Raw genomic sequence first — 16,727 nt, forward strand, 5'->3', positions numbered from 1 at the left:
GGTTCCACCCAAACAAAATTCAGCATCTCAAGTCAAATGAGATCACTGGTGTTTGGGTACCCAATCTTAACTGAATCATTCTTAGTGAAAAGTCTCATAAACTTTGGATGAAATATTGTTTCAGCTGGGATGAAAATGAGCTAGCATCCTCTACCTTCGTGTGTTACACTCCTTCCCTTCAGCAACTGTGAGGAAGAATTCAGAAACATTTGTTTCAGTTTTTGACAAATCTCAGCTTGTCATATCACTCCAAAGGAAATAAACATAGGTTGTTTAATATTTAATAGATCTTGCTTGCAAGATCTTTCTTGTTGCCGATAGAGGTAGTCCTCATTTAGCTACCATAGTTGGGACTGGCAACTGGTTGTTAGGTGACATAGTCGTGATATGAAATTGCAACAGGGCTTATGATTATACTTCAGCTTTCCTTTTCTTTAAAGACCTGGGAAGGTTGTAAATTTGAAGATTGGTTATTGCAAAATTATTTTTTCATCACTGTCCAAGGTAGCTGCTAATTAAGGTCTGCCTGCCCCTTTTTTCCCAGAAAACCATGCTTAAGTAAGAACACTTTAAGAGTCAGTTAACAATGCTCCAATGCTTTTAAAGCAGGACTAAATTCCCAATTTATTTGTTACCAAGCTAAAGAAAGAAGTACTAGAAGCATTAAATATTGGCAAGGAGGAGTGTATGAATGAGTGTGCATGTGTGCAGGTATTGAGTGCATACAGATGAATGCATTTATGAATACTTGTTTAAGATGTTTATTTACTTGTTAGTATTTTACTCTATCATGGTAAAGTTGCTTTGGTAATTTTGTTCTTTTAGAAGTGCAGGCCTGAAATAAATCAGCAGAGGACTGATATAAATGGCTATTGACATTAATATGTAACTTCACAGATTCAGGACATCAGTGTTGAAACAGAAGACAACAAAGAAAAGAAATCTGCTAAAGATGCCCTACTCCTATGGTGTCAGATGAAGACAGCTGGGTGAGTTTAAACTGAATGGTCATCTAGATTTTCCATACAGCATTCTGTAGTAATGGAAGAGTGTATGAATGAGTATGCATGTGTGCAGGTATGTGTGTGCATCTTTTCTAGGGAAGAGTGGCCTGGTCAAGGAAACCACTCCACTTAAAAGTAAAAAAATATGCTAATATTTTTATAATAATATATTATGATCCAATGGAATATAATGTTTTGTGATGTTTTGTCAGCAATATGAACTGATCCATGATATTTTGTAGGTACTGTAGTTAATGCCACTGCTATTGCTCAAGCATCACTACCTTCATAAGGTACATAATTTAGATAATTGCACATCCCTCACCCTGCCACACCCACCTCTATTTTGCAACTTTGGAAGCACAGGCTTCTTATAAGGGGCTTGATACACTGATTGGAATGAGACCTGTCTTTTTGTAGTTCCAATTGCTTTTCATATTGCCAAGATTGGACCAATGCTTGCAGTATGGTAACGGGACAGGCAGTTGACCTTTGTTTTCAGATGATCACCACATGGGCAGCTTTAGGAAAAGTTACTGCACTCACTTCTCTTGGTGTTTTGTTCTGGAATCTTCTTCCAGCCTCTTGCTTCTAGTTTGGCATGAATCAGTCATCTTGACTAGGCTGCACAAGTGTGGCAGCTCACTAAAGACTTTTGGTGTTGGTCATGGCATTTGTTTGCATCTCTATCTCTGGGGCCTCTTTTGTCACCTGGCTCCTCATACTCCTGCAAGCTTCAATAATCCTCTGCTCATCCTCTTTTCATATACAGCTATATCAGGGCTTCAGAGGATTTCATGGTTCATGATAACCCAATTTTCTTTGTGGTCAATAAGTTCATAATAAATTCAGCAACTGAATCCTTGCTGTCTTTTAATTACATATATTTAAACAGGATGGCTTGGACATCATCTGGCAGGTCAAATCCTGTTTTGATTTTTAGGACTTGACTTAAAAATGACTGCAGATACTTTGGGGGTGCTTGAGCAGAAAATCTGGTACCTTAAGCAGCTGGTTGTTATCACTCATTTTTCATGTCTCCTGGCATTAAACCTATATTGATTGAGTTCTCTTTTGTTTTTCTTTTGGTGCTTTTTTGTGTCAGCTATCCCAACGTCAACATTCACAACTTCACCACCAGCTGGAGGGACGGCATGGCTTTCAACGCACTAATCCATAAACACAGGTGGGCATTTGATGAAATATTTGCAAGGGTTTTAAGCACTGAAATGATGGATGCAGAATTCTATTTTATTTAAACTGAAAGTTTTAGATCTCCTTTCTGAGACACCTACATCTCTCCATCTCTTTCTGTCTCTTCTGGCTTCACTCTAAACCACTTCTGTGAAACTTTTAACTTAGCTTTGTTATTTTCCTTACCCATCTTGTGCATGAAAACATGGAAATAAATCCTTCATTTAAGTGAAGCTTATTTTCAGGTGCTTAGGATTGCATTGCAGATCTCTATCCTATCTGCTGCAATTTGGCACGTCTGTCCTCTTGTTTGAATATGCACTGTATGTTTCTGATCAAGCTTCTCTGTAAAACACATGAAATCACAGTATGTACATTGTATGAGTAAGCAAGCATCCACCTCACATTCTTTGGTAGCCAGTAGCCCCTGAGTGTAGATACGCCTGTAAGCATACTGAAGTTTGAATGAGACAGGGCTAGAGATTACATATACAGGGAGATTCACACACACACACCCCTCCCTTTCTGCTAGAAAGAAAAAATATTTCTCTTTTTTAAAAAAGAAAGAAAGGCAGACATTGGAAACAGGCTAAGAAAAGAAACAAGGTCCATTATATCTGCTCAACAGCATCCAAATTAGATGTCTGAAATCCTCAAGGAGTTGAAAAAGAACTTCAGGACTAATCAAGACACAGGAAAATCTTTTTAAGGAAAATTCTCATCTTTAAAAGATAGGTTAAAACTTCTTAGCTAAAAGTAGCTCATAAAATTAATTTTATTTTGTCTTTGTATGTTTAAAGTTGAATATTCTGTCCCTGGCACTTATTTTCTCTGTAAATGCCCAGGAATTGCTTGTTTTCTGCAACTTGAAATCTGATTAGAGCAGAGTAGCCTCTAAATTACTAGCTGACCATCATTTACCCCATCATTTACTTTCTTCTATAGGCAATTGCCTTTTAAGATGCTGTTTGAGATTTGAATGCTTATATTTTTGAATTTTTATCATTTTATCATTAAGTAACTTATGACTACTTAAAGCTAAAAAGGGTTTTGATATTTTTCCCTTTTAAAAGAATGAAATTTGATTTTATACACTTGTGAGATTGATCTCTCTCTCTCTCAAAAGGGAAAAAGTAAGAATTCCCATAGCCATGTGCTTTACCAGGAGATGGCTATAGAATTTTTTCAATCTCTCTCTTTTACCAGAATTTATCAGTAAAAAACAACATGGGTTGTGGGAGTAGGAACCCATTTTCCACAAACCAGCAATAGTGTAACAGCTGCAATTCTGTCCTGGAAAGCAGGTGATGCACCAGTAACTAGTAATCTGCTACACCAAAAACAGGCAGAACTATCTTTTGTACACCCAGATCCTGTTTGGCGGATGATGTCCCAGACCTTCAACCTTGCAGCAATTTGAGCATGGCTGGCTCAGGAATTCTGGGAGTTGAAGTCCACAAGTCATAAAAGAGCCAAGATTCCCCACCCCTGGCCTAGGACATCATTTATTGTCCCTAATAGCAGTTTCTTCTGCTGAGAAAAAAGTTACTATTCTATTTGGAGAGAGATTTGTCTCTTTAGACAAGTCGCTTAGTTGTTGGAACAATGAAGAACACCTCCCCCCACCCTTCCGTATATAAGAAATAATTTTAAAGATTCTTTGAATATTGGTTTTTATCAAATAGCATCACAACAGAAACAAAAAAACATGTTCAGAGAATAATAACAGTAATAGCAAATGATTTATACCCTCATGATCACATGTTCATGAGAGCATCAAAGAGCCAGCGTCCATCTCAAGGATCTACCCCAAGAGGGTTGCCCTTTGGGTGCCTTTGGTTCTCATGTAATAGTAGTCCATACATCATCAGACCTTATTTGCTGTGTTCAGTTTTGGCCTGTGTAATAAGGTAATTGTTTGAAAATAAGAACAAAAACAATGTGATTGAAATAACATTAAAAGTCTGCAATCAGTAATTTTGCTGGGAAATTGCATATATAAAACCCTTTTGTTATCTGCTCCCAAGAGAGTTCCTAGGCAAATGATTGATTTTAGCCTTCATTCTTGCTCATTTGCTTCAGTTGCATGCTCCAGCCTGTACGTGCATGCATTTTTGTCTCTCACGAGTCATTTTTCTCCCATGTCACAGTATCTTATCCCCCCCCATCTCCATTTGTGGAATTATGCTCCTTGATTAGTGTGTATCGGGGTGTTTTTCTCTGCCACAGAGGCAATAAAATATAAATGAATCTGCCTCTGGTTAAAAATGTATTCTGTGTCTCATTTCTTACTGACTTTGACTCTTTATCTGTCTGATTCCTTTGGTAATATTCCTGCATAATACAGGACAAATTTAGATAAATATATTTTACATTCTTAGGCCTGATTTAATTGATTTTGATAAGCTGAAGAAATCAAATGCACACTACAATCTGCAGAATGCTTTTAACCTTGCAGAGCAACACCTTGGCCTTACTAAACTACTGGATCCTGAAGGTAAGAACTCTTGGCACTACACAGACTTCTTTTCTTTTGTTAGCTTTTCTGTGTCCATTGCCTTATTTGTAGCCAGTCAAAACCTCTTTTCCAAATTCTTTAATCTCTAAACCAATGTGCTAAACAAAATGTGACAAAATTTGTAGGGACGGTTCATTGGTAGGTAATATAATTTTTAGAGGCAGATAACAAATCCATTTTTCTGTTATATTCACTGAGTTGCACAGATCCCCTTACAGTTAGTCCTCAACTTGGAACCACAGTTGGGGCCAGAATTTCCACTAAAAGTCATTGCCATATATTGAATTGGATCTGATTACATAACAATTTTTATAGTGGTCGTTAAGCAAATCACTATAGTCATTAAGCTAATCATATGATTGTCAAGCAAATCCAGCTTCCCTAGTGGAAATCAACAAAAAAGGTAGCAAATAGTGATCCTGTGACCACAGGACATTCCAGCCAACTAAATGCAAACTGGTTGCCAAGCACCTGAATTGCAATCATGTGTCATCAGGGATGGTGTGATAGTGTGAGTACAGTTCATGAGTCACTTTTTCCAAGGCATTATAATTTTGACTGAAAAGTTGTAAGTTGAGGATTACTCATATCCTGATGGAAATCTCTGCCTTTTATTCAGTTATCTGTGTGTAAGATGGACTGATCAATTGCTTTTTCAGGCAAATCATAGAGAACCAGGGAACCAATCTGGATTTAATTTTAAATTCTCAACTCCACTACTCTAATGAAACCTAAAATACAACATTATACCAAACAGGTTACACCTGCTAAAGTCAGTGGTTTTAAGTTTAGCTCAGTTTCTCAGCCCATAACATCGGTAAAAATAAATGTTATTTTATGATAACAAAGTAATTTGTGTTTCCTGACCTTTATCCTCTGCAGTTAATGTTCTGGAGAAGAGCAGGAAAGTTCTTAATGGTATTTAAGTATTAGAGTATGGATTGGGAAGTGTGGTATTCATATTCCAAGTCATGAATCTTCTCACTTCTTTACTCTCAGCAATCTTATATGGTTGTGAATATAAAACATGAGTGGGAGATATATTGGGAGTAAAGGCTGGAATATCAGTATAGGATAAACTCTGAACATTGTGATACTGTAATATAAAAATGGGTTGTATGAAACTCTGTATTGACTTACTGCCAGTACCTTGTCCCAATTATTTTCCCAATCCTTGCTTAAGTGAATCTTCAGCATGATTGTCCAGCTCTGCATTAAAATAATTCTTGTTTGCTTTTTAGATATCAGTGTTGACCATCCAGATGAAAAGTCTATTATCACCTATGTAGTGACATATTACCACTATTTTTCTAAGATGAAAGCCTTAGCTGTTGAAGGAAAGCGAATTGGAAAGGTACCCCGTTTAAGGGTTTAAATATGGAATGTAGCATGCTTATGTGTTTTTCTTGCAGACTTATTCAGTTTAATCATATGCAAATTTTAGTGCCACTGCAATAGCACTTTTTTTATCTCAGTGTGGAATTGACATGAACTGTTAAGGATGAATTCATTCACAGTGTAGTGAATCCCTTTTAAATATTCTTCTGAAAGCTAACATTTTATTTGGACATGTGCATTTTGTATCCATTATCCATTATCTCAGCAGTCCCAATTTTTTAAATTCCATTTACCTACTTTTTTTTGGCTGCAGTGAAATACATTGTGTGAACATACAAACTCATAGACATGAACAATACTTTCACATTGCCACAACTTTTATCTGAAGAAGTCTGACCCTTATCTCTTTGCCTTTACCTGCTTGTTACAGGTGCTTGACAATGCAATTGAAACCGAGAAGATGATTGAGAAATATGAATCTCTTGCCTCTGATCTCCTTGAGTGGATTGAACAAACCATTATCATTCTGAACAATCGCAAGTTTGCTAACTCATTGATTGGTGTGCAGCAACAGCTACAAGCATTCAATACCTACCGCACAGTGGAAAAACCGCCCAAGTACGATTTATTCACCATATCATTATCTTTTGGGTTGGGAGAGAAGAATTAATCCCAGTGTAATAAACAATGGGAATCATCTGGCAATTTATATATGTTAATCTTTAGACGATTAGAATCTAGTAATGATTTCCCAGTGAAATACTAGATATATATCCTACCGTTCATCCAGGAACTCAAGATGATATGTACCACTTGTCTTTTTTTGGCTTCTTTTGGGAAGAATTACATTAAACTAAGTATTCTGCTTAGTTCATGTTTAGATATCTCAAATTCACGCCTGTTACTAAATGTAAAAGTCCTTCTTCCACTTGCAGATAAGACTCCAGAGCTTGTGGCTTGAGCCATGAGCATTCATGATTTTATCCTATAAATAAGGGTGCTTGCCTTTATTGTAATGCCAATAGAACCATAAATCTGAACACAGGCTACAGGCAAACCCAAAGTGATTTCCAGTTATAGGAAGCAATATAAAATGTATTATTATATACAATGCAAAATAATTAATACAATAGTAGTAAATCATCTTGGCAATGTATTTCTCTTGGTGCTGAACATTTTCTGTGGAAAATATTTGTTTGTATACTCTGTAGCCTCCAACAATCTTATTATGCACTTTTGAAATGCTTAAAGTAAACCTGATACTGCTAACTGGGGAGTTCACCATTAACATAGTAAGTAGGAAGTTAGGTTCAAAATTTGCTAACCAGGTGTTTAACACAAAGTAAGACCAAGAGAAAAGACATTTAAAATGTGGGTGTTTCAAGAGAATGTAAAAAGAATTTGGTTTGTTTCTTTCAAGAGCAGGTAGTTAAATGTCTACAGTGTCATTTGAACTAGTTGTTAGTAGTTATATGCATCATGTGCCTTGTTATCAGATTATTTATTTATTTATTTATTTATTTATTTATTTATTTATTTATCCACACTGCTTTCTTTTCAGATTCACAGAAAAAGGAAATCTGGAAGTATTACTTTTCACCATCCAGAGTAAAATGAGGGCTAACAATCAAAAAGTGTACATGCCCAGAGAAGGAAAACTCATCTCAGATATCAACAAGGTAAATATAGATTATATATATAGATACCTAATTTATTTGTTCTCCCAGTCCTAGTAATTGAACTATGGGATGATCAGGATAGTCTTGGATAGGATTAATAGTAACAACACTGTGACTTCCAAATGGTTTGGACTTAAACTGTCAAAAACCCTTACATAGCATGGTGTACTTAATTCTTCTCTATTAATTAATTAACTAAGCCAGTTTGGTCTAGGCACCAGGTTGGAAACAGTGAAGTTGTGAATTCTAGTCTTACTTTTGCATGAAAGCCAGCTGGGTGACTTAGGGTCAGTCACTCTCTCAGCTCAACTCATCTTCCATGATTGTTGTTGTGGGGAAAATAGGAGTATTAGTATGTTTGCTGCCTTGAGTTATTTAGAAAAATAATAAAGGCGGGATATGAATAAGTAAATCAACTTGAAAGTCTAAAATAATTTTTTAGAAAAATTATGGTAGGAATTAGTTCATCACATCTTCAGTGAGCCAGGCTGACATATACATCCTGGTAGCTTAGAAGAGGAATAAGAAGGTATCTGATTGCAAAGACAAGTCTTTTTATAAAATAATGCAAAGCCAAGTGAAAGTGCATGCTGAAAGGACTTTTTTTTTAGACAAAATGGAGCCAGACATAGTAGTAGGTGAACAAAACCAAAAATAGAGGAATGATATAATGAAACTCTCAGTTCTCATTCCACATTTATTTTGGATCAATATAAGGAGATAGCCCAATCCCCAGACTCTTCTTTTCTGGCAACCACTATCAGGATCAGCTGTCCTGTTTCATCTCTGCTTCTTCATACATTGCTCCCCTCTGAGTTTCCCAGTGTTCTTACTTAATATAGAAGAAAGAAAATGTAATCCCTAGAACAGTGTTTCTCAGCCTCTGTAGCTGTGGACTTCAACACCTAGAATTCTGGCTGGCTGAAGAATTCTAGGAGTTGAAGTCCACACATCTTAAAGCAGCTGAGGTTGAGAAACACTGCCCTAGAAGATGTATGTCAGGGGTGTGAAACTGCCGGCCCGCAGGCCGGATGCATCATGCGGAAGCTGCGCCCACCCCATTGCCGGCAATGGCAAAACCGTCCCGATACGTTGCGCGACGTCATGTGACGTTGCGAGTTTGACATGTCTGATGTATGTGGTACACAGGCCCCTAAGGAATAAACTTCTGACTTAATTTTTTTTGTGGAGAATGCAAGAATCTAACCACAAAATGCAAATCACTTTTTCTGCACAGTAGAAGTGTGACTTGTCCTGGGCTTGCTTCTGGATATTATCATGATATAGACTCTCTAGTCTACAAAGAGCAGGACTTTGAATATGCATTATTTTAAAATTACCATTTGGTTTCCTTGAGTCTATGCATGTTTAGTTTTACCCAAATTTAATCCATTTATAATCTTCAATGAAAATAGGCCTGCACTTAATCACCTGCTGTGAAGAATAGTTTTCAGGAAGGCTGTTAGGAAAAAGTTTGTTGGGATGAATAGGAGGAATATGCTGCTACATGACTTCCCTTGCCCAGGCAAACTCCCCATTCAAGTAGAAGCAAGAGAGAGGATGTTCAAAGAGAGAAAAGTATATTATGGAACTACTGAAACTTATTGCAGTGCAACAAAGATGCTAGAAAAGAAGACAATTAAATCGCTTTACTGGTTCAACCAGATGAACAGCAACCGGTTGGACAAGATCTAGTAGAGATAATGTACTTTTAGAAAGATAACACTTTATAATTTCCTTTTCATCCTGGTTGGAATTCTCAGGGCAGCTGTTACTTTCATGCATAATTGCAGCAGTAAATTCCTCATGTGTGAAATTGCTTGTAAGTTCTTAAATATCCTGAGGTTCCAAACAGCAGGACATCTGAAGATTTAGAAGCATCTTGAATACAAGATGGCTGATTGAGAAGTGAGAATTGATCTGATAAACAGTCTGGCTCCCTTGTTTGCATTCTATTAAAACATGCAATATATTATATGGCCTTTCCTTCAAACAGATAACTGACTAAATGTTTTGGATCAAAGGGTGCTGAGCATTAACTGAATAGGGCTCCCTTTTTCCTCTGCTAGATCACTTTGCTTTATTGCAATATTTCTGTGATGGCTTTTGCTGCTTTAATTGTGTTTGCAAAGTTTTCAGGATGCATTTCTTCATTTCTTTGGAAAGTACATGCGTTGCTAAGATAAGAATAGAAAAACAGCATCCTGGCCAAAGGAAGTCCTATCCAATTCATTCTTCCTAGCAGTTTTTCAGGTTTTTCACTATAGCCATGTATGTGTCCTTGAAATGTTTCCTTTTATAAGTGAAACCTATCTTTTCTGAGTCAGCCATAAGGTTTTGTGATTCGGCCTCTGCCTATTGCTATGCAGAATCTAGAACCCTTCAAATGAACCACAGAGAGGAAAACTCCCCGGTAAACAATAAGATTTCATGCTATTTTATAGGAGTATAAATGCTATAACTGATACTTCCAATGCTTTGGTCAGCCCTTGAGGTCAATAACAGGCTTTGCCTCTGAGGTTTCCTAAATAACACCAGCAATCCAAAACTATCTTATTAAATTATTATGTAATATTGATCCAGTGCTGAAATAAACATTTACATTTCCCTTTTTTTCCTTTGTGTAAACTGTACATTTGCTGTTTTTTTTTATTATTTACTCAGGCCTGGGAAAGACTGGAAAAAGCTGAACATGAAAGAGAACTGGCATTGCGTAATGAGCTCATCCGACAGGAGAAACTGGAACAACTTGCTCGCAGATTTGACCGTAAGGCAGCTATGCGGGAGACTTGGCTAAGTGAAAATCAACGTCTGGTTTCTCAGGTGATGCTTTTAAAGAATTTAGGCAAATAAAGCTGCACTATCTAACCTGGGGATAATTCCCATTTGCACTAGGTGTTTCTCTGATTTCTATCTTGCATTTCGTTCAGGATTCTGAGTAAACCTACACAAAATACTTATGAACTACTTCCTTCCATTGGATATCTATTAACCAGAGAACACAGTTAGTCTACAGAAAATTAAGCCATGTTCAGGTTTACTGCACATTTTTTAAAAAATTTCTAAAATGATGTTGATTTCACCAGAAATGGCAACCCTTACTGAATTCCAACCCTTCATTGTAGACCATTTAGACAGACTGTGGTGGCATCATCGTATCAGAAATGTTAGTAACTTTGTGCCACTTACTGTGGTAAAGGACAGGGAATTATGACTAGGTAAGAAACTGGATCAAACTTTACTGGTGAAAAAGAATGGAAGTCCGCAGTTCCACATGTTCAGGATATGTGCATTTGCAAATGCAAAATATGCATTTGGTATTATATACATACATCAGCAGTAGTGGTATAACTTTACAGCATTGACTGAGTTCATACTTATTGCTAAGCCATGCTTGCTCATCTGGGGCTTGTTGAATAAGCTGCAATTGGCTGAGTTTATTCCATGTGCTAAGTCGAATGCTAATTTACAAATTAGAATGGCTAGGCTTACATAATACAATAAATCTATTATGTCCTGGAGTAGTGAGTGTCCCAGACCACTGTACAAAGGGTTAAGACTTTGATCTTCATCCTTGAACTAAATTATATTGATGATTCCACATGATTCAGGAGAGAATTGGAAGAGTAAGGTGGGGAAACATCACAGATCAACCAAACCTTTTAAACAAGTTGCTGGTCAGGTTCCACCTCCCAAGGCCACTTGATCCTAAGCCAGTGGTACACCTATGACAACTGCAGAAGTGTAATAAGAGGCTGTATGGTAAACAATCTCAGTACCATTGTATTAATCTACTTAATGCTTCCTCTTATAGGACAACTTTGGATTTGATCTTCCAGCTGTAGAGGCTGCAACAAAGAAACATGAAGCTATTGAGACAGATATTGCAGCCTATGAAGAAAGAGTCCAGGCTGTGGTTGCTGTTGCCAAGGAACTTGAAGCAGAGAACTATCATGATATTAAACGCATTACTGCAAGGAAAGATAATGTGATTCGTCTATGGGAATATCTCCTGGAGTTACTAAGGGCACGCAGGCAACGACTAGAGATGAACCTTGGTCTGCAAAAGATCTTCCAAGAAATGCTGTATATTATGGATTGGATGGATGAGATGAAGGTAAATAGCAGAACTGTATGCTAACTGTATTCAGAAAAATAAGCAAGCTTTCATTATACATTTATTAGGCAACTGCTCTTATTTTCCAATGAGACAAAGGTATCCACAAAGGATATGCAGAGTCTTTGCTTATAACTGTTCCCATTATGACTTATTTCTCCTCTGATTTAACAAGGAGGCTAGAATTTATTCTGAAAAAGTAGAGCAGATTTGGATTAAATCTTTGGGCCTAAAACTAGTCCTTGGTTTATGAACTCAGTTGGAATCGGAACTCTTATTGCTAAGCAATGCAATAGTTAAGTGACTTGTGCCCAATTTTACAACCTGGTCATAAGTCATTTTTTCAGCACTGTCATCACCATGAATGGTCATTAAACAAATGGTTGTAAGTCGAGGACTACCTGTATATCAAATTGTAATAATTTTGTTGCTGTGAATCTTTTAGAACTGAGCTGCTGCCGGTACCCGCTGAAATTTTTTTTAAAGTGATATGCTGTCCATTGTCTTAAGAGCTTATTCCCACTTTCCTTTTACAGAATAGTACAAAATAGATACTTAGTCAATTGCAAAGTATGAATTAGTGTATAAAATCAGACAGGTGAGGAACAAGTGCTTGAGTTCTGCATTTGCAATAGTATTTGTATTTTATGGAACATGCTGGGCAGGTGCAAAAGATCTGAGAAGGGCTATTTATGAAACAGTAGTCAGAAAAATAATCTTCCAATTTTTTAAAACATAAACAAGTAGGAATTTATGCTTTCTCCAATTGGTTACATGCAAACAGGTGTTGCTACTGTCTCAAGATTATGGCAAACATCTCTTGGGGGTAGAAGACTTGCTGCAGAAACATGCTCTTGTGGAGGCTGACATTGCCATACAGGCTGAGCGAGTGAGAGGAGTCAATGCATCTGCCCAAAAATTTGCTACAGATGGGGAAGGTAAAATACTTGGGTTCACTCTTAGATATGTACTTGACCAATTGGTGATGCTAGTTGTAACCCCATGTGCATTAGGTGTTCAAAGAGATAGAAGATGCCAATTATTAGTGTATTGTAACCACCCAAAGTCACCTTTTGTGAGATGGGCAGCCACATAAATTAGATCAGTGAGTACATGAAAGTAAACTGACAAGTGGATGGGAGCAGATACACACCCAGATTCTGTGGACATGCCTATTCCTTCTTATAACTATGCTTCGAGCACAATATTTAAAGAAGATGCTCATTTGCAGAAACAACACATGTAGATAAGGTGTACAGTCATGAAACCATATATATTTGATCAAAGTTGGCACCACTGGTTACCAAGCAGTATACTTTTAATTTCTTAGCGGTAAAGTATATGTTAAAACAGATTTAATAATTATGGTGACCAAGCTCCAGTTCTGGCATTTTTCACTAATTTTCCTTCCATTTCTTCTTTCTGGCTTAATATAGCCATTATTCCAGATGTAATAAAAACAAAATGCCAGCCAAATCTGGGCACATGATGTGATGGGTTTATATAAGAAAAATCTGTTGAGGATAATTATGTACCCTTCATGGGATTTCTTCAGAATTTCCTACAGTTTGCTGATGTTATTTCATCACATCACAGAAGGAAATTTTAAAGGATCCTTTAGAACAAAGGATTATTTTCCTCCGTGTTTGAGAAGATGCATAGAACTTGGTCTGTCTATTTGCATCTTGGGAAGTGGTGATGAAGGAATGAAGAATTGATATCTGAAGTTCAACCAGAGAGTTGCTTTCACTTGCCCTAAAAGATGTCTCTGAAGATTGCATCTATTAAATTAAAATTATTTAGATTAAAAAATCTATCACCAGATTTTAATGAACTAGCATTCTCTATGTCTGTTGGCGTAAGTAATGTAATATTCTCTTGCAACTAATTTTCCATGCCCTCTTTCTGCTGGTGGACAGGTTACAAACCCTGTGATCCACAAGTTATTCGAGACCGTGTGGCTCACATGGAATTCTGTTACCAAGAGCTATGTCAGCTGTCAGCCCTACGTCATGCTCGCTTGGAAGAGTCACGACGTCTTTGGAAATTCTTCTGGGAAATGGCTGAAGAGGAGGGATGGATAAGAGAAAAGGAACAGATTTTGTCATCAGATGATTATGGAAAAGACTTAACCAGCATTGTCAGACTTCTTAGCAAACATAAGGCATTTGAAGATGAGATGAGTGGTCGGAGTGGTCATTTCCAACAAGCAGTCAAAGAAGGGGAAGACATGATAGCTGAGAATCACTTTGGGTCTGAGAAGATCAGAGAGAGAATTTCAGATATCCAGAATCAGTGGGCTAATTTGGAGCAGCTCTCTTCCATACGGAAGAAACGACTAGAAGAAGCTTCCCTGCTTCACCAGTTCCAGGCTGATGCTGATGACATTGACACATGGATGTTGGATATCCTCAAAATTGTCTCAAGCAGTGATGTTGGCCATGATGAATACTCAACTCAATCCTTGGTGAAGAAACACAAAGATGTGGCTGAAGAGATTGGGAGTTACAGGTCAATAATTGACTCTCTACATGAACAAGCTAAAGCCTTACCACAGGAGTATGCAGAGTCCGTAGATGTACAGAGCAGATTGTCTGGAATAGAGGAAAGGTACAAAGAGGTTGCAGAACTTACCCGGCTTCGTAAGCAGGCATTGCAAGACACTTTGGCTTTGTATAAAATGTTCAGTGAAGCAGATGCTTGTGAACTTTGGATTGATGAGAAAGAACAATGGCTGAATAACATGGAGATACCTGAGAAACTGGAAGATCTGGAAGTGATACAGCACAGGTAAGAGCCCTTGTAGCTTTTTTCAATTCTACATTCATTGAACAGTGGGCTTAATCATTAATGCTTGTTGGGTCTTTTTTTCCTTTTTTTCTTTTCTAGATTTGAAAGTTTAGAACCAGAAATGAATAGTCAAGCATCACGTGTGGCAGTGGTCAATCAGATAGCTAGGCAGCTGATTCACAATGGACATCCAAATGAAAAAGAGATCAAGGCACAGCAAGATAAGCTCAATACAAGGTAATGTATTTGCCTCTGATCTCATTTTGTCTATTTTTTTTAGCTTTAAATGTATTTTTTATCTAGGACCAGACAGATATTGTATCATTTATTATTTATACTCCATAGTGTCTATTCAAAATTGAATAGATGTATTTGCTCCTGAAAAATAATAATGATCGATTGGCATTTACATTTGTCAGCCAGATTGCTCTCCCTACCCTAGTTAGATTTGCCTACTTTCTTTATTCAAAGATTCTAATTCTTTGCCAAACTTAATTAAACAAATGATGTTATGTGCACCCGCCTTTTATATATCTGTTGGAATGTTCAAGTATTTTAGAATGTAATAGAATAATATAGTTGTTAGCATTATGTTGAGAGCTACAAATAAAGAGACAAAAACATATTACATTTTGAAACATGGAACAGAGAAGCAATGATGAAAATGTGAAGTTCTCTGTTTTTTTTCCTCTCTGCCTTTTTGTTTTAGGTGGAGCCAATTCAGAGAACTGGTGGACATAAAGAAAGATGCTCTTATCTCAGCTCTCAGTATCCAGAACTATCATCTCGAATGTAATGAAACCAAATCTTGGATCAGGGAGAAGACTAAAGTTATTGAATCTACCCAAGAGCTTGGCAATGACTTGGCTGGTGTTATAGCTCTTCAGAGGAAGCTAACTGGAATGGAACGTGACTTGGTAGCTATTGAGGCCAAGCTGACTGATCTCCAGAAAGAAGCTGAAAAGTTAGAATCAGAGCATCCTGATCAGGCTCGAGCTATTCTGTCTAGACTTGCTGAAATCAATGATGTTTGGGAAGAAATGAAAACAACTTTGAAGAACCGTGAAGAGTCCTTGGGAGAGGCAAGCAAACTGCAGCAGTTTTTACGTGACTTAGATGACTTCCAGTCTTGGCTTTCCCGGACCCAAACAGCCATTGCCTCAGAAGATATGCCCAATACGTTGATGGAAGCAGAAAAGCTGCTTACACAGCACGAGAACATTAAGAATGAGATCAATAATTATGAGGAAGACTATCAGAAAATGAGAGATATTGGTGAGATGGTGACCCAGGGCCAGACTGATGCTCAGTACATGTTCTTACACCAGCGTCTACAGGCCTTGGACACTGGATGGAATGAGCTTCACAAAATGTGGGAAAATCGGCAGAATCTTCTTTCCCAGTCCCACGCTTACCAGTTATTCCTTAGAGACACAAAGCAAGCAGAGGCATTTCTTAACAACCAGGTAAGCAGTTTTTGTGATAAGGATGTTTTAATTCTCAGAAAGTAGGTTCGGGCTTGTGCTTCTCCAAATGTTATGAATAGCATCCCCCTCTGTTGGAATGGAGTTCAACATCTGGAAAAATCACACAATGCCCATTCTTGCTTTAAAATGACAAAATAGTGATGTTAGTCTGATTATCTTTTTGGAGGATAACTTTTGAAATATGTTGGTAGCATTTTTCTACTTCTATTGAACTGACTGGCTAGATTTTAGCTTGCCACATGAAACAATAAGTACATTTTTATACTGATAGAAAATTAATTTGAGGTATTTGTCTGTGGGGTAGTGATTCTTTGACTCAAGAAACCATTTTTGGAATGGACAAGAAGTATTTTAAAAAACAGTTTTCTTATAAGGAAGCTATGATGAGCTACCCAACCTGATATATTGACTTTAGTCAGATAACACATACCTAATGAATCAAGAAGGAGTGACAAGCTCGTGTTCATCTTACATATCTTGTCCTGTTTTTCTTCTTCTCATTTATTGGGTACCTGATTTTCCCAAACTTTTATAATCCTGCATTGGAAGCATGCTTTAAGCCATAGTTGAAGAGAAATCAGGAAGTCATCCGGTTGAACT

At 37.3% G+C, this 16,727-nt stretch overlaps 1 protein-coding gene across 2 annotated transcripts in view; it reads left to right on the forward strand.

The window, feature by feature from the left end:
* SPTBN1 (spectrin beta, non-erythrocytic 1) overlaps positions 1-16,727 on the forward strand; it is a 193,035-nt gene that overhangs the window by 128,450 nt on the left and 47,858 nt on the right. For both annotated transcript variants that reach the window (XM_081314580.1, XM_081314581.1), the window contains 12 exons: positions 898-989; positions 2,110-2,190; positions 4,580-4,695; positions 5,958-6,070; positions 6,485-6,672; positions 7,616-7,733; positions 10,398-10,556; positions 11,548-11,850; positions 12,635-12,788; positions 13,770-14,640; positions 14,740-14,877; positions 15,350-16,106. In XM_081314580.1, the coding sequence (XP_081170706.1) occupies positions 898-989; positions 2,110-2,190; positions 4,580-4,695; positions 5,958-6,070; positions 6,485-6,672; positions 7,616-7,733; positions 10,398-10,556; positions 11,548-11,850; positions 12,635-12,788; positions 13,770-14,640; positions 14,740-14,877; positions 15,350-16,106 (3,090 nt within the window). The remainder of the gene's footprint in view (positions 1-897; positions 990-2,109; positions 2,191-4,579; positions 4,696-5,957; positions 6,071-6,484; positions 6,673-7,615; positions 7,734-10,397; positions 10,557-11,547; positions 11,851-12,634; positions 12,789-13,769; positions 14,641-14,739; positions 14,878-15,349; positions 16,107-16,727) is intronic.

Source organism: Vipera berus, assembly GCF_964194415.1.
Source record: "Vipera berus genome assembly, chromosome: 1".
In the NCBI taxonomy this organism is placed as follows: Eukaryota; Metazoa; Chordata; class Lepidosauria; order Squamata; family Viperidae; genus Vipera; species Vipera berus.